The sequence below is a fragment of the Oncorhynchus masou genome, chromosome 10 (genome assembly GCF_036934945.1).
Source record: "Oncorhynchus masou masou isolate Uvic2021 chromosome 10, UVic_Omas_1.1, whole genome shotgun sequence".
In the NCBI taxonomy this organism is placed as follows: Eukaryota; Metazoa; Chordata; class Actinopteri; order Salmoniformes; family Salmonidae; genus Oncorhynchus; species Oncorhynchus masou.
In genome coordinates this window covers 33,161,776-33,185,187 of record NC_088221.1, presented here as the reverse complement: position 1 = coordinate 33,185,187, position 23,412 = coordinate 33,161,776, and the positions used below count along the sequence as shown (strand labels likewise).

The 23,412-nt window shown below is 42.3% G+C and overlaps 1 protein-coding gene across 2 annotated transcripts in view; it reads right to left on the bottom strand.

Annotated features, from left to right (window-relative positions):
- LOC135547555 (pre-mRNA-splicing factor CWC22 homolog) overlaps window positions 1-19,912 on the bottom strand; it is a 50,608-nt gene extending 30,696 nt beyond the window's left edge. Inside the window, exons 1-14 of one of the 2 annotated variants that reach the window (XM_064976661.1) lie at window positions 19,806-19,912; window positions 18,260-18,374; window positions 12,977-13,236; window positions 12,753-12,808; window positions 12,439-12,525; window positions 11,908-12,147; window positions 8,280-8,408; window positions 7,896-8,064; window positions 7,558-7,611; window positions 7,338-7,473; window positions 6,879-7,085; window positions 3,578-3,640; window positions 3,130-3,228; window positions 2,099-2,183 (exon numbers count right to left, since the gene is read on the bottom strand). In XM_064976661.1, the coding sequence (XP_064832733.1) occupies window positions 2,099-2,183; window positions 3,130-3,228; window positions 3,578-3,640; window positions 6,879-7,085; window positions 7,338-7,473; window positions 7,558-7,611; window positions 7,896-8,064; window positions 8,280-8,408; window positions 11,908-12,147; window positions 12,439-12,525; window positions 12,753-12,808; window positions 12,977-13,236; window positions 18,260-18,374; window positions 19,806-19,868 (1,763 nt within the window). In that variant the 5' untranslated portion in view covers window positions 19,869-19,912. The remainder of the gene's footprint in view (window positions 1-2,098; window positions 2,184-3,129; window positions 3,229-3,577; window positions 3,641-6,878; window positions 7,086-7,337; window positions 7,474-7,557; window positions 7,612-7,895; window positions 8,065-8,279; window positions 8,409-11,907; window positions 12,148-12,438; window positions 12,526-12,752; window positions 12,809-12,976; window positions 13,237-18,259; window positions 18,375-19,805) is intronic. The other variant, XM_064976662.1, reaches the window with a different exon arrangement.
- Between the last annotated feature and the right edge of the window lie 3,500 nt (window positions 19,913-23,412).

Sequence of the window (23,412 nt, the reverse complement as noted above, 5' to 3'; positions counted from 1 at the left end):
TACTAAACAAAACGCGCCAACCAAATGGAGTTTTTTTGGATATAAAGAGAATCTTTATGGAACAAAACAAACATTTGTGTAACTGGGAGTCTTGTGAGTGCAAACATACAAAGATCAAAGGTAAGCGATTCATTTAATTGCTTTTCTGACTTTCATGACCAATCTACTTTGCTGCTAGCTGTTTGTAATGTTTTGTCTTCACATAATCGCATGGTTTGCTTTCACCGTAAAGCTTTTTGAAATCTGACACGCCAGGTGGATTAACAACAAGCTAAACTGTGTTTTGGTATATTGCACTTGTGATTTCATGAAAATTAAATATTTTTAGTAATTTAATTTGAATTTGGCACTTTGCAATTCACCGGATGTTGACGAATATGACCCCGCTAAAGGGATTGGTGCGCCAAGAGTTAACAATGCTAATACTTGTTCCACCACACTTTCTCCCTCACCTCAAACTTTCCAAATGCCAGTTGTTTTTCGGTTACAGCTCATGAAGTACGCTTCATCAACTTCTCACCCCCAACTCCGTGGTCAGGCCTCTCACCTAACGTTGCCTCTTCATTATCTTTCAGGGGACGCGCTGCTGTAACTAGTCAATTGGTTGTCTCTTTTCTCGTTCAACATTCAACAGAATATGCTGCGCTGCATTCGGTTGTTATGTGAACGATTGGCTGAACCTTGGATACAGCCAGTATTGCTCCAAACGCGCATCACTCACTTACTACAGCCAGTAGTGATCCAAAGCCCCCTCCCCTCCGAAACGTTTCTCATCGGATCTACACAAATCACGCAGGTCACCTATTTTGGATTCGGCGAATATCTCCACCAAAGGTGACTAGTTTGCATCCCTGTACGATGTACTCTAATAACCCAGCCATGCACGATGCTACACCGGGGCTAGGGGGGGATATAACCCAGTCACAAATCTGCGTATCCCCAGTTAAGCCCCCTAAAGCATTTTAGTATTTATTTTTTTATTTTTAAACAAAGAAATATGTACAAGTTAATAACCAGCCATTCTGTTCCCAATCTGATCCCTGGCTGCGTGCTCGTGCCGCGCGTGAACCCTATGACGTGTGGGGGAAAAGACGTCTTTCACGTGAGACGTTTTTGTCATTGCCTTGTGGTCACTTGTATTAGGCTTATAGCTATTTTGTTGAATATTCTTTGGCCAAATTCAATTAAAAACTACATTGAAATATAATGGGCGGTGTGCCATTTCTGCTTTTATTTATAAAAAAAACGAGAACTTCCGTATAACTCTGAAGTCATGAAAATCAACAATTTTCTTAGCACCACCCACGTATTGGTCAAGCTTGCCCTTATCCCCGGGAGACAAAAACATCTTGGTGCCGTGCCTGAACCCAGCGCAACTAGAGTGATAAACCTCACAAAAGGATGATGAAACTAAAGCATGGTGCATACTGATCCTAGACTTCACCTCAGCTGCTGTGCATTAATGAATACTTCACCACCTGCTGCAGCCCCCCTACGGGCTTACACACACACACACCAATAGCGTTTGCTGGCCCAGAGTACTTAGCAGCTCTGAACGTAATTTGCAAAAAAAAACGAGTGTGCACCAATTTTACATGTAGAATGTCTGCAGACATACGTCTACAGCGGGTGGTCCCTGAAACACAGCTCACTGAACGATCGTCCAAAAACGCAAGATCCACATTCGGTGCGAGCTTTTTATTGACTTTATATCTAGAGTCAATAAAACCTAGATTATGCCCCCCCCCTCACCATTTTTTCACCCATTTAAAACATTTTATGTCAATGAATGTGTGCAAACCAAACTTTTCATGACTAAGGGGGGGGGGGACAGTCTTAAAATACAGCTTTAAATAAACTGGGTTCTTCTACACTCTTCATCTGCAGTGGATATGAGGGATTTTCAGCCATTTGGTTAGGGTTTCATTTGAGCCCAGAGGAAAAGTCTACTACTGCCCCATTTCTGTTGAATACTTCCCTGGATTTGGGCACGTTCCCATTCTGTTGGCATTATCAGCCCTAGTTTACTTTTCTTGACAGAAAAACAGCATTCAGGCAGCGTGGGCACACACACACACACACACAGTATAGTACCCACCTTGACTGGATGGCGAGATAGATGGTGCGGCGAAATGCGACCAAGTTGACTTCCGTCTGGTCGAAGATGGTGACTTTCTCTGCTTCTATAAAAGGAAAACAATCAATAGTTGGAGGGGTTGTATTCATTGTTGCACCATCAGGAGTTTGTCATACTATCCGTCTCCAAACAGAGGTCAGTCAGTCTGTCTCACTCTTTACAGAGTTATTTAAACTCTTCTTACATTTTTAGTGAAGGAAGGATGCTGAGCAGATTAGCAATGAACAATGTGGTTCTGTGGCATGGTGCTACTAGCCCACAGAGATAAAAGACATGGCTCTTGGGTAGTTCAAAATGTTGATTGGGACCTCCTTGAAGCGAAATGTGAATATTTTTCTTGAAAATGTTTATTATATTGTACATTGTAAATTGTGTATATGCAGAGCTTCCTTATAAAAGAGACCGTGGTCTCAATGGAGACTCCCTTTGAAAATAAAGGTCAAATAAACAAACTAAAAAAGACTGCACTCACTGTAGTAGAAGTCACTTTGAGTAAGTGTCTGCTACGTGGCATATCATATTTTGTTGAAACTGTGGGGTCACACAAGTCTATAGAGTAGGAGTACTTTATGGATGTAGTGCAGAAGTGTTCTGACAGGTTGTCTAGAAGGGGAGCAGAGCAGTCAGACCACCCCTTCCTTCCTTCCTAATGGTCTTGGTGTGTGGTGCATTTCCTTTGCAGTCCTGAGCCGCTGGGGATAAGATTTCTGGGACAGATAACCTCTGGGACCAACGAGGACAGCCAAGGCCGAGGCCACCAACACTGTCCCCAAGTGCTCCCCCTCTCAGTTAGGACACAGAATACCTACTGCAACATCAGTGAAAAGTTACATGAAGCCTAATCTATACCTTTTCAGGTGCGTTCAGGTGTCTGTTTGTTTCTTATTTCGATTCTATGTGACTTGTGAGCTGTGGAAAGAATTGGCTCATGAGGGATATGCCAAATAAACATAATCAATGACATCAATCAATCAGTCACTGTCACTATATACCATCTCCGCCCTCTTCCCCCTCTTTTTCTCCATCATCTTCATCATCGTCACTTCCATCCACGTCTTCTCCAGAGTCACTGCTGCCCTCATCCAGGATTTCTGAGGGGAAAAGACAGGTAAATGGTATACTGTACCGTTAAAACAATAACTTCCTTCCACATTTTTCTCCCAAAACAACGAACTGAAATTTCTCCCAATATGATAATTAACATAGTATGTTAACAATGTCATTGTGACAGTATAATGCAATTCAATTGGTTTTGGTAATAGAAAATGACTACTCTATGGTAGCTGCAACACTAGCTAGGTAGCAGAATGGCTCCACAACCACTTATCCATTACACTTTACACAGCATTCATTTCAATGGTATACTGTAATAAGAACGGCCTTATTGCTTCACCTTAAGGCATTTAATTGGCAGTGTGATCCCTCAAACTATCAACTCACCCTTCTTAATTGCTTTGTACTTCTCCTCGTTCTCCAAGAAGTCTGGATCCATCTTAAAGACATCTGCAAGATAGACAGAATAATTGTTTTTTTTTCAACCATTAGTTCGCAATTAGTACATTTCGGAGCAATTAAAGTTATTGCAAATGAGACGCAATCAGAAGTAATTACCCATAAAAAACAGAAGCACTGTATATTAAGATGCAATTCATTATCGGGCTTAATGTGACAATTGCTTTCCTCCCCTCTTGCCCCCTGAAGGGATGCTTGTATAGATTTTCAATTAGGACAAGTTTGTCTGTGCTGAAGCTACAGAAAATATGCTTATTTTGTTGAATTGTACAAACATAAATAAATAGCGACACAGAAGCCTAGTCTTAATGTCAGTATGAAAATGTAACCCTCTATTATGAGACCGAGGGAGAGAGACCGAGAGAGAGAAAGGAAGAAAGAAAGAGGGACAGAGATGGATATTGAAAGAGCGACCGAGCAAGACAGAGTGTGTCCAAATATCCATACATGCGTCCTAAACAGTAGACCATTTGAGTATGCCGAAAAAAGAGTATACTTTAATTGCCCAGATGTCATTTCAGCTATTAGATATTGGGATGCGCAACCAAAATCATTGAATAGCGGAAAACCACGCAATCACGCATTCTCAGTATGTGAAAATAGAATGTTTAATAATAGTATGTGACATTTCTAAAATCGAGTGTGGTTTAAATGCCAGGATGTTATACTCATTTCGTAGAATTCAATGCACAATTTTCAACAATGCAATGGAAAAGGTGGGCTGCGAGTGACAGGCCCTAGTTCTCTTCAAGTAGCCAACAAAACTAGACATCTTAATTGGAAAGATGCCCGAAGCACTGTTCTCTTGGCCTTCATCAGAGCTTTTAAACTGAATACTAAACCACCTTTTGATTTGTGAATGTGTCGGCACACGGGACTCAGGATGTGCCTGCGTTATTGATGTCATGTTAATCAGGACTTTTAATTTGAACATATCGATTGTTTTAGTATTGTAGTCAAGGCTACCTATGTAATTTATGAATCAAGCCTAAGCAGTCATTCTGATCTCTTTCCCAATGATCAGTGCTTTAATTAATTTAGTTGCTGTCCAGCAGTTCTGAATGTGCAATGCACCCATCCAAGTTTTTCTGTGCAATAGTCTTATGATTTGATCATTTGAACGTTTTGGTGTGTGTACTAGGCTATTTGATTTAAGTTATAGCACTTTGGTTTCACTAATAAATATGTTGAAATGGAACCACATGATCTTTACCAGTCTTCAGTCCTTTTTTAAATAGGATAGATGGTCGAATGTGATAGTCTGCCTATATCCAGCTTCGAGAGAGATTTCAAGAAAGATAGAGACTCACTGTGATTTCTCTTCTCAGAGAACATTATTCAACACTGGGACATCTAGAGAGACTGATAAGAGAGGAAACCCCCAGCTAAATCTGTATAATAAGCCCCAACCCTTGGGGACCTAAAGGACAGCAGGTGAATTTTCTTTCTCCCCTGGCAATGAATGATCATGCTGAACACTCAAATTATCACAGTTAAGGCTCAATCTCAGTTGCTTAAAAATATGTTATCTCCTTGTCTCCTCGCATTAATTTGCACTGATTTGAAAAGACATGGTCAATGCTAATCAATAGAGTGGATTTTATCTGGTCAGTAGAGGCAAGGACAGATTTTCCGACAGTGGAGAAAGAGCCAGGATGTTCAAGTGATGCTCCAAAGGTTTTGTATAATTTCAGATAGAAGATTTGAAAGTAGTGCTCACGAGCCAAAATGGGTCCCTGAATTTGTTGTTCTTGTGCAATTTGTATGATACACTACATGACCAAAGTATGTGGACACCTGCTCATCGAACATCTAATTCCAAAAACATAGGCATTAATATGGAGTTGGTCCCCCTTTTGCTGATATAACAGCCTCCACTCTTCTGGGAAGGCTTTCCACTAGATGTTGCAGCATCGATGAGGGGACTTGCTTTCCTTTCAGCGACAAGAGTGAGGACGGGCACTGCACTGATGTTGGGCTATTAGGTCTGGCTCGCAGTCGGTGTTCCAATTCATCCCCAAGGTGTTTGGGGTTGAGGTCAGGGCTCTGCGCAGGCCAGTCAAGTTCTTCCACACCGATCTCGAGAAACCATTTCAGTATGGACCTCGCTTTGTGCATGGGGGCATTGTCATGCTGAAACAGGAAAGGGCTTTCCCAAAACTGTTACCACAAAGTTGGAAGCACAGTATTGTCTAGAATGTCATTGTATTCTGTACCACACCTCTGAACCATGAAAAACAGCCCCAGACAATTATTCCTCCACCAAATTTTACAGTTGGCACTATGCATTCGGGCAGGCAGTGTTCTCCTGGCATCCGCCAAACCCCGATAGGTCCGTCAGATTGCAAGATGGGGTGAAGCGTGATTCATCACTCCAGAGAACGCGTTTCCACTGCTCCAGAGCCAATGGTGGCGAGCTATACACCACTCCAGCTGATGCTTGGCATTGCGCATGGTTATCTTAGGCTTGTGTGCAGTTGCTCGGCCATGGAAACCCATTTCATGAAGCTCCCAACGAACAGTTCTTGTGCTGACTCGGTAAGGGAGTGTTGCAACCGAGGACAGACAATTTTCATTAGCTAAGTGTTTCAGCACTCAGCAATCCCGTTCTGTGAGCTTGTGTGGCCTACCACTTCGCAGCTGAGCCGTTGTTGCTCGTAGACATTTCCACTTCACAATATCAGAGCTTACAGTTCGCAGGGGCAGCTTTAGCAGTGCAGAAATTTGACGAACTGACTTGTAGGAAAGGTGGCCTTATGACTGTGCCACGTTGAAAGTCACTGAGCTCTTCAGTAAGGCCATTCTACTGCAGATGTTTGTCTATAGAGATTGCATAGCTGTGTGCTTGATTTTATTCACCCGTCAGCAACAGGTGTGGCTGAAATAGCTGAATACACCAATTTGAAGAGGTGTCCACATACACTATATATAAAAATCAAATTCGTACAATATGCCATGAATTTGTAAGTGATCCCGGACTGCATCTTTAACCGATTAGGCCTGCTAGCTGGGGGTATTCAGTATATCTTCTTGGATGTAGTCTTCTTGGGGTGACATGTGTGAACTGATTCTATATTCTATTGTATATATTATTCTATAGTATCTTACTTCGTATATCTTCTTGGTTGTAGTCCTCTAGGGGTAACATGTGTGAACTGATTCTATTGTATATATTATTCTATAAGAGCGTCTGCCAAATGACTTAAATGTAAATGTAATAGTATCTTACTCAGTATATCTTCTTGGTTGTAGTCATCCTCTAGGGGCAGCATGTGTGTGAACTGATCGTCCTCCTCCACTAGGTCGAGCCCCTCTGGAACGATAGGGTGGTCCTTAAACCCGTCCTTCCTAATGGCGAACATCACCTCGATCATGTACTGCACACGCTTGTCTATCTCCGACTCATGAAGGATGTTACGCAGCCGCTCGAAGATGGCTGACAACAGACAGAGACAATATTTGAATCATAGAATTATATTTCTGTGGTTTGAATTTAATACCAATAAAAACAACATAAGAGCACCAAAAACAAGATCACTAGAGAAATGAATAAAGAAATCACTAGATTTTTCTGAATGAGCAGTGAGACTGCTAAAAGGATTCTGTAGCTGTGATTGAACTGATGCTTCCATCACCCAAGCCTGTTCAAACTAAGAGCGAAGCGGAAGTGTTGTGTATTCCTATGTACCATTGATGCCTCTAGGGGAGACTTCAGTGAGTTTGAGGCCACACTCCTTGAGGAAGCTGATGGACACCTCCACGCTGTCATCTGTAGGTCTCTCCAGGAGCAGAGTCAACATCTCCAGACACAGCACCTCATGGGCCTGGGTGGGGAGCAAGGGAAATAGGGTTACAACACTAAGTGCCTGTGCGCGTGTGTGTGATCTCGCATAGAAAAGAGGACTTACCACATTCTGATTGACCAGGTGGGCAACGAACTTTGATGCCGTGAGACATTGTGCCTGAAAAACAAGGATACAAAATCATTTGGAGTTCAGTTGGTAGAGCATGGTGCTTGTAAGGCCAGTGTAGTGGGGTTGATTCCCAAGACTACTCATACATCAAACAAATGCACACATGACAAAGTACCTTTGGACAAAAGCGTCTGGTTAATGGCAAATATTATAATTATTATACATTTAAACAACTACAAAGAGTGACTTATATACATTACAACTCCTTATTCTCCACAATATGTATCAACATTTAAGTTGTTTTAGTTCAAACATCTAGTGCAGCTAGTCACCTTGTCGTTCCTCCGGTAGCCCTTGCGGAAGTTAAGGATGAGTCTCTTGAGGATGAGCTCTCCTATCTGAGGAAACTTGGAGTTGATGATGGCTACCACAGCAGCATAGACGTGGGTGAAGGTGGCCGAGGCACTCTGGGCCTGCAAGGTGGACCTGGCCAGGAGACCTCTGGAGAGCAGACACACAGACATGAAACACACACACATTAGTGATCGTCACTTTTATGAAGTTAATCTATATCTCAAAGCACACTAAGAAACTTGAAATGTTTCCGACTGCAAACATCTTGGACAGATCCCTCTCGTAGAAGACATTTGATCTCAATCAGAATAGCCTATATAAATAAATATTAAATAAATCCATTAAAAACCTTGGCCCATTACCTGCCCCTGACGATGTTCTCCTGCAGCAGTTCCTGGATGATCATGGCGATGTTGGATACGTTCACCTTGTTTATCAGACCATTGATGGACTTCTTCAGAGCCTCCCAGCTCATACGCTGGTAAGCCAGACTACAAAGAGGTGGGGATAAGTAAGCTTTTTGAAACAATTGGCAAGACCTACTGTATTTATTTTTTTTTTTTTTAAATGGTGTTTCTCCACCAAACTGACTTGTTGCAGATAGAAATCAGTGCCTAACGACTTAGTTCACACAAAATGTACTTTTTCGCTTATGTTTTCACGTACCGAATAAAAATCTAACGTTCAATGTGTTTCCATCGCATTTTCAACTCCTGATTTTGTCACAAATTAAAATTTATTGGAAAGCAGCATCAAGTTCACCGTTCATCATGACTTATTTAATCTGTAGCCTAATAAACTGAATGGTTTCCCGAGTCGTAGTAGGAGGAACACATACCATATCATCGCGACTCAGAGTTTACTTCGATATGATAGTTATTATATTTACCTTTATTTTACTAGGCAAGTCAGTTAAGAACAAATTCTTATTTTCAATGACGGCCTAGGAACAGTGGGTTAACTGCCTGTTCAGGGGCAGAACGACAGATTTGTACCTTGTCAGCTCGGGGATTCGAACTTGCAACCTTTCGGTTACTAGTCCAACTCTCTAACCACTAGGCTACCCTGCCGCCCCATATAAATATTTACGCTTAAAGGTGTTTACACTGCCATTTCTCGTATAATTAATTTTAGACGCAAAAAGATCCCACCTTCTCAAACAAATAAATGATCTTTCGGCATTTATGAAATTGTTCCCGAAACGTCCTTTTTCCATCACAGCTGTCATGATTTAAAAAAAATGTATACAGTATGACTTTACTTGGATGGAAACTGTGGATGGAAATGTGGTTAGTAACTGGAAACTTTCCCTGAACTAACTAAAACTCCTCCTGCATCCTGAGATCAGCTGGTCTGGGATATAGCGATGGTGCTGCTTCATTAAAGGCCCCTAGAGTGGGGCACTGTGTGTGGTGTGCGTAAGTGTACTCAGTGTGTGCGTGTGTGGTGTGCGTAAGTGTACTCAGTGAGTGCGTAAGTGTACTCAGTGAGTGCGTAAGTGTACTCAGTGAGTGCGTAAGTGTACTCAGTGAGTGCGTAAGTGCACTCAGTGAGTGCGTAAGTGCACTCAGTGAGTGCGTAAGTGCACTCCGTGTGTGTGTGTGTGTGTGTGTATGGTGTGCGTAAGTGTACTCCGTGGGTGTGTGTGTGGTGTGCGTACGTGTACTCAGTCTGTGTGTGTGTGTGTACTCAGTGTGTGTGTGTGTGTGTACTCAGTGTGTGTGTGTGTGTGTACTCAGTGTGTGTGTACTCAGTGTGTGTGTGTGTGTGTGTATAAGTGTACTCAGTGTGTGTGTGTGTGTGTGTGCATAAGTGTACTCAGTGTGTGTATAAGTGTACTCAGTGTGTGTGTGTGTGTGTGTATAAGTGTACTCAGTGTGTGTGTGTGTGTGTGTGTATAAGTGTACTCAGTGTGTGTGTGTGTGTGTGTGTGTGTGTGTGTGTGTGTATAAGTGTACTCTGTGTGTGTGTGTGTGTGTGTATAAGTGTACTCAGTGTGTGTGTGTGTGTGTGTGTATAAGTGTACTCAGTGTGTGTGTGTGTGTGTATAAGTGTACTCAGTGTGTGTATAAGTGTACTCAGTGTGTGTGTGTGTGTGTGTGTGTATAGTGTGTGTGTGTGTGTATAAGTGTACTCCGTGTGTGTGTGTGTATATAAGTGTACTCAGTGTGTGTGTGTGTGTGTGTGTATAAGTGTACTCAGTGTGTGTGTGTGTGTGTGTAAGTGTACTCAGTGTGTGTGTGTGTGTGTGTGTATGTGTGTATATAAGTGTACTCAGTGTGTGTGTGTGTGTGTGCATAAGTGTACTCAGTCTGTGTATAAGTGTACTCAGTGTGTGTGTGTGTGTGTGTGTGTGTATAAGTGTACTCAGTGTGTGTGTGTGTGTGTGTATATAAGTGTACTCAGTGTGTGTGTGTGTGTGTATAAGTGTACTCAGTGTGTGTGTGTGTATTAAGTGTACTCAGTGTGTGTGTGTGTGTGTGTGTGTATAAGTGTACTCAGTGTGTGTGTGTGTGTGTGTATAAGTGTACTCAGTGTGTGTGTGTGTGTGTGTGTGTGTATAAGTGTACTCAGTGTGTGTGTGTGTGTGTGTGTATAAGTGTACTCAGTGTGTGTGTGTGTGTGTGTGTGTGTATAAGTGTACTCAGTGTGTGTGTGTGTGTGTATAAGTGTACTCAGTGTGTGTGTGTGTGTGTGTGTGTGTGTGTGTGTGTGTATAAGTGTACTCAGTGTGTGTGTGTGTGTGTGTGTGTGTGCATAAGTGTACTCAGTGTGTGTGTGTGTGTATAAGTGTACTCAGTGTGTGTGTGTGTGTGTGTATAAGTGTACTCAGTGTGTGTGTGTGTGTGTGTATAAGTGTACTCAGTGTGTGTGTGTGTGTGTATAAGTGTACTCAGTGTGCGTGTGTGTGTGTGTGTATAAGTGTACTCAGTGTGTGTGTGTATAAAAGTGTACTCAGTGTGTGTGTGTATAAGTGTACTCAGTGTGTGTGTGTGTGTGTGGCGTGTGTGTGTGTGTGTGTGTGTGTGCGTTGCGTGTGGCGTTGCGCGTGTGGCGTTGCGCGTGGCGTTGCGCGTGGCGTTGCGCGTGGCGTTGCGCGTGGCGTTGCGCGTGGCGTTGCGCGTGTGTGTGTGGCGTTGCGCGTGTGTGTGTGTGGCGTTGCGTGTGTGTGTGTGGCGTTGCGTGTGTGTGTGTGGCGTTGCGTGTATTCAGTGTGTGTCTGTCTCGGCTCTGGGAGGACGGGACAGTTCTCCCATCTATCCTTCCAATCCCCTTCATTGCCCTCCTCTGTCCCAGATGATCTTAGTGAACCAATCTCTACTTCATTATCCGTGTCACCTCCTTGGTTGTGTCCCAAACGTCACCCTATTCTCTTTATGTTGCACTTCTTTTGACCGGGGACTGTAGGGCTCTGATCAAAAGAAGTGCACAACATAGGGAGCCATTTGGGACGCACACCTCGTCTCTGGGCGCTCGGCCTCGTCTCGGGGCGCTCGGCCTCGTCTCGGGACGCTCGGCCTCAAGGGGCCAAGATGCTTTTCCAGGAGATGAGATTAGAGGTAGGTGACTGTGTGAAAACACCTTGAGTGACTCTGTCCGAAATAGAATCCTTTTCCTTATATAGTCCCCTGCAGGGATTCCCTATATAGCAATAGGTAGGGAGTCATTTCTGACGCAGGCAGATATCCACACCTCTCTCAGAGTCAGCTGCTAATTTTAGAGCCTGGCTCTGACACCTAGCTCCCGCCAGACCAAAAATAAACATCTATTGTGTCGTCATCCATCGATTTACTTGACAGCTCGGAACAAACGATATGGCATTTGAGCCTGGTAGCATTTCATCATTTTATTGAAATAGTCATATTTCATTCTTTCAAATAAATATGGCCAAGTTTCACTCTCGTTTCAAGTTCGTGTGTCAACTATACGATCCCATCATGAAGTAGGCTATAAAGTATTTCCAGTCTAGCAGACATCAGCTGAACTCACCTGCTCTTGTCAGTGATCTGAGCCTGCATCATACGTAGCTTGGCCGGGGGGATGTAGGCTCCACCAGTTCGGGTCAGGATAGGGTCCAGTTCATCCTTCTTCTTCTTCACTGGTGGTTCCTCTGCAGCAGGGTCCTTCTGGGCTGGGGAGGGCGATCGGCCTCTCCTCCTGAACTCAGCCTCTCTGTCCCGACTCGACCGGCGCTCATAGCGGTCGTAATATCTGTCTCGATCATCGTCCCTTGACCCGTAGGTGATGCAAAGGCATCTCAATATATATCAATACTGCAGTGATCTTTTTAAGAATGAAGCTAGGGCAAGTCTGAATGTGGTCTACTCTAAATTAGTTATAAACACAATATAGATGAATCACATTTGATTTAGAAAGCCTTTTTTACATGAACAGTTGTCATAAAGTGATTTACAGTAACCGGGTGTAGACCCCAAAGAACAAGCAGAAGTGGCAAGGAAATGCTATCCCAGAAGTAAGAAACCTCAAGTGGAACCAGACTGTGCCATGTTGTTTCCGTACCTGCTGTAACCTCCTCTACCATAGCGCCGATCCCTCTCCTGGCTTCTGGAACGGGACCTGGAGCGGGACCTACGGCGATCATCATCCCTGGATGGACCAATGAGAAACAAAATTAGGGTTGCAAAATTCCTGATTTGTTTCCCAGTTTGAGGATTACCGGAATCAGAAGGGAATAAGCAGGGGGTGAATCTTCCAACTGGGATTTTTGAAAAATCTATGGAACTTTTGAATTGGGAAAGTTGAACATTTGGAAGGCCTGAAGAGTGAAGGATGACATAGCTTTTATCTGCAGCTCTATGGAGTTAGTCACTCACCGGTCATCTGGGGTGGGGCTCCTGCCTTTGTTTACACTCTGGTCATCGGGACCATGCTGGAACATAAAACACAACATGTCAGAATCCCGTATCTGGTCAGTGTCTGCCAACACATTCCAACACTGCATACTTTGGTATTTGTATAATCCTAACAGTGCAAATATCAGCTAAGCGGGCCGGCTTCTCAGACACAAATTAAGCCTAGTATTGGACTAGTTACTCACCACGATCTGTGCCACACTGCTCTTCATCCTGCGGGCCACTCCCTCATCACTGTCTTCATCACTGCTCTCATTGTCAGAGCCACTAGACTCCCCCTCCTGGCTGACACTGGCATTGGAAGGGACCCTACTGCCCCTGGTGGCTTTGGAGCTGGCTACTCCGGGACTGCCAAGAACGGGGGCCTCCGATCCAGGGCTGGCCGCTCTGTGGCCTTCGTCTCTGGGACCGGCTGCAGGACTATCTGCCCCCTCTGGTGCTTCTACTGAAGACAAAACACAGTTAGGTTAAAAAGTGTCTTTTCAGTTCCACATGACATTGTATCAGTGGGTCTATTTGTCTGAAATTAAATTGGTATTCCTTGGAGACAAACTCATAGGTCTTAGCTTCATCACGCTTGCCTATTGTTGAAAATAGTGAATGTGCTGTTAATGAAAGTGGGTTATGGACATGTGTCTTGAGTCTTAAAATATAGACCATCTACATTCAGACCACAAGCAATCAGCAAGAATGAAATGGTGCGAGTGTGAACTTTAAAAATGTTAATTGACATTCAGTTAATGCTCTATATGAGGGACCTGACTGTGCTGAAGGCTTAAGAGCAGGAATAATTGATGAAGTGCACTGTAGCAGCCTGCTGAGATGGATGCCTTATTGGACCAGTGACTCGTCCTCAGTTCACGTATTTCTGACTGTAAGCAGATTGCTGAGTAGACCGTGGCAATATTAACTTATCATGCAGCTGTTACAGTTAACCTGTTCAAGAAACAATAGTGCAGAAATTAAATAGTAATACAATTAAATCATTTAAATTTCAATACTGCGAACATTACTTCAAGTTCTGTCTAATGCGTATAGTAGGGGTGGAAATGCACTTTGGTGATGAAATTTCACCAAGACAAATATGATTACTCTTGTTCTGAATTGTTCAGTGGGCCTTTCTCTAATATATCATTAACATAGATTATATCCAAAAAGTAAGATTTCTTAACATAATACATCCGATAATAAGTCCCAAGCTCGGTTGACATAGCGGCGCAGGTTACTCGTAACAAGTTGAGGATTTTACATTGTGTGATCGTCGTCATCAAAGTTGTTTGGTCTCAAAAAGCAAAATAAGCATGACAAGATCTGATCAAATAAAAAGCTTGGCATTAGTTTGTGCTCCGTTGACATTTCACAGACATACACTTGTTTTTATGCGAGATCTAAAAGAACAGAAATGTTGTATTAATATGAGAAACCTATACAAAAAATATGACAACACTACGTCTCAAAATCAATATCCATCTTTATTTTTTATTTATTCAACTAGGCAAGTCCATTAAGTACAAATTCTTATTTACAATGACGGCCTACCCCGGACGACGCTGGACCAATTGCGAGCCGCCCTATGGGACTACCAATCACAGCCGGGTGTGATACAGCCTGGAATCGAACCAGGGTCTGTAGAGACACATATAGTACTACGATGCAGTGCCTTAGACCACTGCGCCACTCAGGAGCCCATCTAACCTCTACATATATATATTTTTTTATTTCCTGTGGATTCAAGATGACGAGTTCAACAGGGAAGTGAGCCTGTCAGGTAGTCAGTAGCCTTAATTCTTGCACAGAATGCAGCCGAGCTGACAATGTCATTTTCCAGCCTCCATTGATTTAGTCACCCTAATTCTGGCCATCCTACAAGGGTAAAAACTCCAATCACTTTTGAACGGATTATGATCGAGACATGAGGTTTGAAACTTTTGATCGAATATTATTGACATAATTAACATATTATTTTACCCATTGGTCAAAAGATACATTTTGATTGGACACACTACCTATAGTGAAACAATTAGCCTACAAAGTAGCTTGAGGGAAACACTGAGAAGCATCCATTAAATCCATACAGTAGCTGCAATCCCAAAGCAGTGAGGTGTGTCTTTCAGGCAACCGCAATCAGTGCTAAAACTGAGTCAAAAGGTCTCTGACAGCCATATCCACTTCTAGATGATAACAGCACCGCCTCACCACCACTCACTGATATGATGCATTGTTGAAAATTGGCATTCACAACTTCTGATTTGTGTAATACCAATTCAAATGTTCTTTTGTTGATACTGAGAAATAAACAGTAAACAACATTCACTGACACTATTTGCAACCAAGACAGTGAGAACATCCGGTCTACATAGTGCAATAACAACAACAGCATCATAATTCCCTCCCGAGACTGCTGTGGGGGAAATGCAACAGCTCTAAGGTTCTGCCCCAAATGGCACCCTCTTCCCTATATAGCGCACCACTTTTGACCAGAGCCTTATATAACCTGTTCATAAGTAATGCACTACATATGGAATAGGGTATGATTTGGCGCACAGTCTAACTCAAGGCAGCCAGAGTAAGACCCTGGGTGTTACAGGGGATCTACTTAAAGGACTATCAGCAGCAAGCAGCACATTCTGCGCTCTGGCACTTTTCAAATACCCTTGGGTGTATGTCGGGAGGCTTGTGTTGCCCTCTCCGCCTGTCTCCCTTTTTCTCTGCCTCCTATTCCCATTCCCTCACTCTCCATCTCTATCCTCTTTCTCTCCATCTCTATCCTCTTTCTCTCCGTCTTTCTTCCTCTCTCTCAGAGCGGAGGAAGGATTTGCAACAGCTCAGCAGAAGGGATGATTGAAAGCATTATCTGGACAATAACACAGACTCAGAGAGCTGCTAGGCTGGAACTGTCTGTCTGTCAGTGATGAGGATGAGAAACCAGGTAAACAACAGAAGGGAGATAGTGGTAATGGAGGTTATTGGGACAAATCCAAGTTCCAACAAGCCTTGGGGAAAATATATGATTTCTTCTATACATACAGTACCAGTCAAACGTTTGGACACACCTACTCATTCAAGAGTTGCTTTATTTTTACTATTTTCTACATTGTAGAATAACAGTGAAGATATCAAAACTATTAAATAACACATATGGAATCATGTTGTAATAAAAAACAGTTTAACAAATCAAAATATATTTTATATTCTTCAAAGTAGCCACACTTTGTCTTGATGACAGTTTTGCACTCGGCATTCTCTCAACCCACTTCATGAGGTAGTCACTTGGAATGCATTTCAAATAACAGGTGTGCCTTGTTAAAAGTTTATTTGTGCAATTTCTTTCCTTCTTAATGTTTGAGCCAATCAGTTGTGTTGTGACAAGGTATGGGTGGTATACAGAAGATATTTGGTAAAATACCAAAAGTCCATATTACGGCAAGAAAAAATAAAATAAGCAAATAGAAACGACAGTCCATACTTACTTTAAGACATGAAGGTCATTCAATGCATAACATTTCAATAACTTTTAAAGTTTCTTCAAGTGCAGTCGCAAAAACCATCAAGCGCTATGAAACTGTCTCTGATGAGGACCGCCACAGGAAAGGAAGACCCAGAGTTACCTCTGCTGCAGAGGACAAGGCCAGAAGAGTTACAAGCCTCAGAAATTGCAGCCCAAATAAATGCTTCACAGAGTTCAAGAAACAGACATCTCAACATCAACTGTTCAGAGCAGACTGTGAGAATCAGGCCTTCATGGTCGAATTGCTGCAAAGAAACCACTAAAGGACAAATAACAAGAAGAGACTTTCTTGGGCCAAGAAACACAAGCATTAGACCAGTAGAAATCTGTCCTTTGGTCTGATGAGTTCTAATATGAGATTTTTGGTAGTAACCCACCGTGGCTTTGTGAGACACAGAGTAGGTTAACGGATGATCTCTGCACGTGTTTTTTATTTTATTTTACCTTTATTTAACTAGGCAAGTCAGTTAAGAACAAATTCTTATTTTCAATGACGGCCTAGGAACAGTGGGTTAACTGCCTGTTCAGGAGCAGAACGACAGATTTGTACCTTGTCAGCTCGGGGATTTGAACTTGCAACCTTCCGGTTACTAGTCCAACGCTCTAACCACTAGGCTACCCTGCCGGCTCAACCACGGTGTGGTTCCCACCTTGAAGCATGGAGGTGGTGGTGTGATGGTGCTTTGCTGGTAACACTGTGATTTATTTAGAATTCAAGGCACACTTAACCAGCATGGCTACCACAGCATTCTGCAGCAATACAACATCCCAAGGGGTTTGCGCTTAGTGGGACTATCATTTGCTTTTCAACAGGACAATAAGACCCAACACACCGCCAGGCTGTGTAAGGGCTATTTGACCAAGGAGAGTGATGGAGTGCTGCATCAGATGACCTGGCCTCCACAATCACCCGACCTCAACCCAATTGAGATGGTTTGGGATGAGCTGAACCACAGAGTGAAGGAAAAGCAGCCAACAAGTGCTCAGCTTATGTGGGAACTCCTTCAAGACTGTTGGAAAAGCATTCCAGGTGAAGCTGGTTGAAAGAATGCCAAGAGTATTCAAAGCTGTCATCAAGGCAAAGGGTGGCTACTTTGAAGAATATAAAATATATGTTGATATATGTTTAACACTTTTTTGGTTACTACATAATTGCATACACTACCGTTCAAAAATTTGGGGTCACTTTGAAATGTCCTTGTTTTTGAAAGAAAAGCACATTTTTGTCCATTAAAATAACATCAAATTGATCCGAAATACAGTGTCGACATTGTTAATGTTGTAAATGACTATTGTAGATGGAAACGGCTGAATTTTAATGGAATATCTACATAGGCGCACAGAGGCCCATTATCAGCAATCATCACTTCTGTGTTCCAATGGCACGTTGTGTTAGCTAATCCAAGTTTATAATTTTAGAAGGCTAATTGAGCATTAGAAAACCTTTTTTGAAATTATGTTAGCACAGCTGAAAACTGTTGTTCTGATTAAAGAAGCAATCAAACTGGCCTTCTTTATACTAGTTGAGTATCTGGAGCATCAGGATTTGTGGGTTCGATTACAGGCTCAAAATGGTCAGAAACAAAGGACTTTCTTCTGAAACTTGTTCTGATAATTTAAGGCGATTCCATGATTGAAATTACCAAGAAACTGAAGATCTCATACAACATTGTGTACTACTCCCTTCACAGAACAGCACAAACTGTCTCTAACCAGAATAGAAAGAAGAGTGGGAGGACCCGGTGCACAACTGAGCAAGAGGACAAGTACATTAGAGTGTCTAGTTTGAGAACCAGATGCCTCAAGTCCTCACAGGTGACCCCAAACTTAACGTTAGTGTACATTTTAGAATAAATGTAACTTTCTAAACATCTAGGTCCATTACAGATGTGGATCGAGCAGGGCAAATTATCTTCAGATAGCAAAGCCTTTTTCTGAAGAAATAGTCATTTCCACTCACCATTGCTCTTCTGCTGTGCCACATTGTTCTCTCTCCCTCCTTCCTCGGACAGGCTCCTGCTGCCACTCCTACTCCTGCTCCTCCGGGGCTGATCCATGCCACTGGTCCTGGGAGGCTGGAGGAGGAACAAAGGGCAAATCAAATCAAATGCATTTATATAGCCCTTCGTATATCAGCTGATATCTCAAAGTGCTGTACAGAAACCCAGCCTAAAACTCCAAACAGCAAGCAATGCAGGTGTAGAAGCACGGTGGCTAGGAAAAACATAGCTGGTTTAGCCTACTTGGAAGGATGGCTATCTGAACTGAAGCTTGATGTTATGGTGTATGAAAGCAAAGGGCATGGAAACAAATAATGCAAGCTGCTCCGTGAACAACAAACACCTCCTAGGGCAGACATTAAATACACAGGAGCAGGCAACAATATGATTACTGAGATCATTTCATAGGCCACTGGGCACTGGCTACCACTGTTGGAAGGAAACTGAAATCAGAGGCTGAAGTGGAGAGGTTCTATAAACACATGCACAGGTTATAACAAACCTGAAGGAAGCCAAATTATGCTGCAGTTGTTAGTTATGAGGTCGTGGGTGCTGGATACAGTAGGGAGGTTAAGAAAAGGGTAGCTCTAAAAGCCACAACCCGAAGGTACACTTAGCTGCTGTATGCCTTCCTCTGCAGAAATTAAATGCTTCATGAAATTACACGTTTTGTTTTTTCTCCAAGATTCCAGGACAAACTTTGATCTAAGGTTAATTAAACATCTTCAGCAAGCTGCTGGGAATCTGACTATGAACGTTTTACATGGAGACGCCAGTCAGCAGATAGGCTGTATTTACAGCTGCTCTTTAATTATTTAATTATTATCTTCTCTTTTTTTGTATTTTCTTACAACTGCATTGTTGGTTAAGGGCTTGTAAGTAAGCATTTCACTGTAAAGTCTACACCTGTGTATTCGGCGCATGTGACAAATACAATTTGATTTGAGGTAGACACTGCCATGTTTCTCTGCCAATGTGTACAGAATACACATTTGCGAGCGACACATCGTCTATCAACACTGACCACGTTTAGCAAGATATTGACTAAATACATATTGTTAGCTAGCCTGTTGCAATCCAGCGTCCCAAATTTCTGTTATCATGTTTGATGTGGCGTAGCTAGCTAACTTGGTCAGCTAACGTTGATATGACGTGACGTTAGCTATCCAAATAGCTGATGCTAGCGATTTTATTTGGTCCGACATTCACACATCAAAGTTCGTTTGTCAGTGAAGTTATCTCGCTAGTACCTAGATATATCGAAACGGCAGTGAACACTTAGCTGCAAAGACGCTCTCCTCCCTGTGTGGCGCTTTCTGCCATGTGAGAAGTGTAGCAAGCTAGCTAACTTTACTAGCCTGTCTAGCCGGCAGTAGAAAAGGCCCGCTGTAAGTAGCATTTCAAATATTTTTTTAAACTTAGAACTAACATAACTAATACTGTTGTATTCCTTTATGGGATTGTTTTGTTCGAGTTATTATATATGGGTACAAACTTCTTAGCTACCTCTTCTCTAGAATTAGGGCTTAGCTCCACTGCTACATCGTTGTCGATTGTCTCTGTAGCCATTTTCTCCCTTATCCTCTTCCGCAAGTATTGCTACGGATACCATTAAGGCCCAAAAAGAGCGGACATACACGTAGACGCTAAATCACAGAGACTCACTGGTGTGGTGCCATTTGGAAGACAACAAATCAAACAGCAAAGTATTTTGCGGTATGTACATCGTATATTACAATGTAACGCGTGCCCTGCATGATTAGCTTAGATATGACGATGCTTGAAGATACTAAACGTTATTACTGGATCTTAATTGGAGACATTCTAAACAACCACTATGGTCTCCAAAAGTGTTACTTTTCACATTGGTGAATTTAAGATCACTTGAGTTAATGGAACAATTATGGTAGCATAATCATAACATATATACATGTTGTTCTAAATGATCAGTTATCTGTTTCTTGTGGACTGCATATTACCTAATATAATTATATTGAAATACTCTGAGAGCCACAAATTTTCAAAAGTAATTCAAAGAATTGGTTGAAATATAGAAACATGTTTGTTAATGACAAACGTGAAATGTTACACGCACACATACAGCTTCTAGGGTCCCACGGTAATGAGTGGGTATGGCAACTGACTGATTCTGAGTGAATGACAACAGGATCCAAACATATAACAACATCAATGCAAACAGGAAAAAATTCCATCTAAAGGTTCTAGGGCTCGATTAAATCAGATGAGCTTTGGCCGACACCTGCATAGAGGTTGTTATGGCAGTGGAGCTGCGTTAAGAGCTGTGAAATCCACAAGCGACTCCTTGTGCTACCTTATCGCCCTACACTGCCACTGGGTGCAATGAAACCAAGCAACTTTATATATGACAAATCCCATGCAGCCGCGTTAGAAGTTCAAACACTAGAATGCATGATGTTCTATTGTAGGCAATAGGCCCTACTCCCGATTGGACAGTGGTGTAAAGTACTTAAATAAAAATAGTTGAATGTACAACTTAAGTAGAAAGTGAAAAAGTACATTTAGGTATCTGTACTTTACTATTTATATTTTTGACTACTTTCACTTCACTTAACTTCCAATTCCCTCACTTATCAAGAGAACATCCCTACTGGTCATCCTTACTGCCTCTGATCTGGTGGACTGACTGAACACAAATGCTTTGTTTCTAAATAATGTCTGCGTGTTGCAGTGTGCCCCTGGCTAACCGTAAATTAAAAAAATGAAAAAATTGTGCCATCTGGTTTTCTTATTATAAGCCATTTCAAATTATTTATACTTTTACTTTTGATACTTAAGTATATTTTTGCAATTAGATTTACAAAATGTAATACACAGTAATACACAATACACTACACTTTACTAAGCCTGTCCTTCCAAAATTCTAGTCATTGAGCTGTAAGCATGAGGCATTGATGATACAACACTGCCATCTACTGGTCAAAGGGAAACGCTGACATTACCGCTGTGCCATAAATCAAGACTAAACGTCCTCAGTCATTTGAAATTTCATAGCTGTCAGGTTCATTCTACATTACTTAGTGGTGACATCATATGTCGCATTTGATCTTATTCAGACAACATACTGTGTGTTTAAAGTCTGAATCTGATGGCTTCGTTACAGTGTATTTAATAATCCACTTCTGTGTCAATATTTACCATGATGATACACAGTGGAGAAAAGGAAAAATCAATGTTCTGTGACTGGGAGTAATAAAGAGACCAGCAGACAATGGATAACATACTAGTATCGATCGTAAAAGAGACTCATCTATAGTGTACTACTGTCGATCGAGGTATGCTCAGCAAATTATCTAGCATGTCTCTATCTTTATTTTATTAATCTAAAGCAAATGTGTCAAACTCAATCCATGGAGGGCCGAATGTCTGCGGGTTCTCGCTCCACCCTTGTACTTGATTGATGAATTAAGGTCACTGATCAGTAAGGAGCTGCCTTCACCTTGTTGTCTGGGTCTTAACTGAAAGGAAAACCCGCAGACACTCGGCCCTTTGTGGAATGAGTTTGACACCCCTGATCTAAAGGAAAGATAATTTCCTGATGCAAATATAGTGACTAACAAGACATTTGCATGTGAAGTGTTCTGTCGACCGGTAGGCTTCAGTGAGGCATGCAGTGCACTTGAGTGTAAATACCCAAATAAACCTCTGGCTCATGATCATGTGGGGATCAGGCTATATATAGACACACACACACACACACACACACACACACACACACACACACACACACACACACACACACACACACACACACACACACACACACACACAACCCCAAAAACTAACCGTGAATCCCAACCTTAATTCTAACCTTAACCCTAATTGTAACCATAAACCTAAACCTAACCCCTAAGCCTAAAATAGCAATATTCCTTGTGGGGAACGGCAAAATGTCCCTACTTGTTCAAATTGTCCTTGTTCTCTATCATTCTGAAGACTTCTGGTCCCCATAAGTATGGTTAAACATGTCCACACACACACACACACACACACACACACACACACACACACACACACACACACACACACACACACACACACACACACACACACACACACACACACACACACACACACACACACACACACACACACACACACACACAAACAAAACAAAAGCACCAGCAGGACAGTTCCTCCTTGGTCTCTGGTTGAGGCTGAAAGGTCATGGAACTAATGAATAACACCGTTCCAGCCAATTGATTTCGCTGAGGACCTGGGAGCATTAGAGGACCTGGCTAGTAATCATACTACGTTCAAGCACTGTGTCTCTGTCTATCCGTCCATCCTTCCTTGCTCTTACTCTCATATGTTCGTACAGTATGTCTCCCAGAAGGCCAAAAGTGTAGTGCTGAACATTTGATTGATTTGTTGAACATTTGAATATGAAGAATGAAGGTAAAACTGTGTTTTTTATCTCTTCATATCTTCATATTTCCCACCCCATGATAGAACAAGAGACATGATAGGGCTATTCAGCATGGTCTCTATTGCCTGTTCAGATCTCCTCATGGAGGTGATGAATAGCCCAGCTCCAACAGACGGCACAGTGCTCTGCTCTAATGGTTAATTCATAGAAGTACTGTAATTTAAAGATGCACTTCATTCCATCCCCCTTCCTCAATGAAAAAATCTGATTTTGGTTCACACTAAATAGGGAATAGGGTGCCATTTGGGACAAGTTCCAATTCTTGCAGAGAGAATTCACCATGCTAATCTGGGGACCAGAGGCAGGGCACTTCAGCGAGAGGGGAAAGCTGTGTTATTAATGGTCCTAGCATGGGCCTTATACCTGGTCAGCTTCATTAGATACACAGCTGTGTGTGAGTGTGCCTGAGTGTGCCTAGCATTTCGCTACACCCGTAATAACATCTGCTAAACACGTGTATGTGACAAATAAAATTTGATTTTAAATGCTTGTGTGTGTGAGTGAGTGTGTGTATGTGTCACAGAGCAATAGACTACAGACATACAAGAGGTGAGCCCTGCAAAGTAAATCAATGGTGTAATACAGAATATGACTGTTGGTTCTATCAGGGCAGACTATTCCTCAGGGGCTTGGAGATCTAATGGA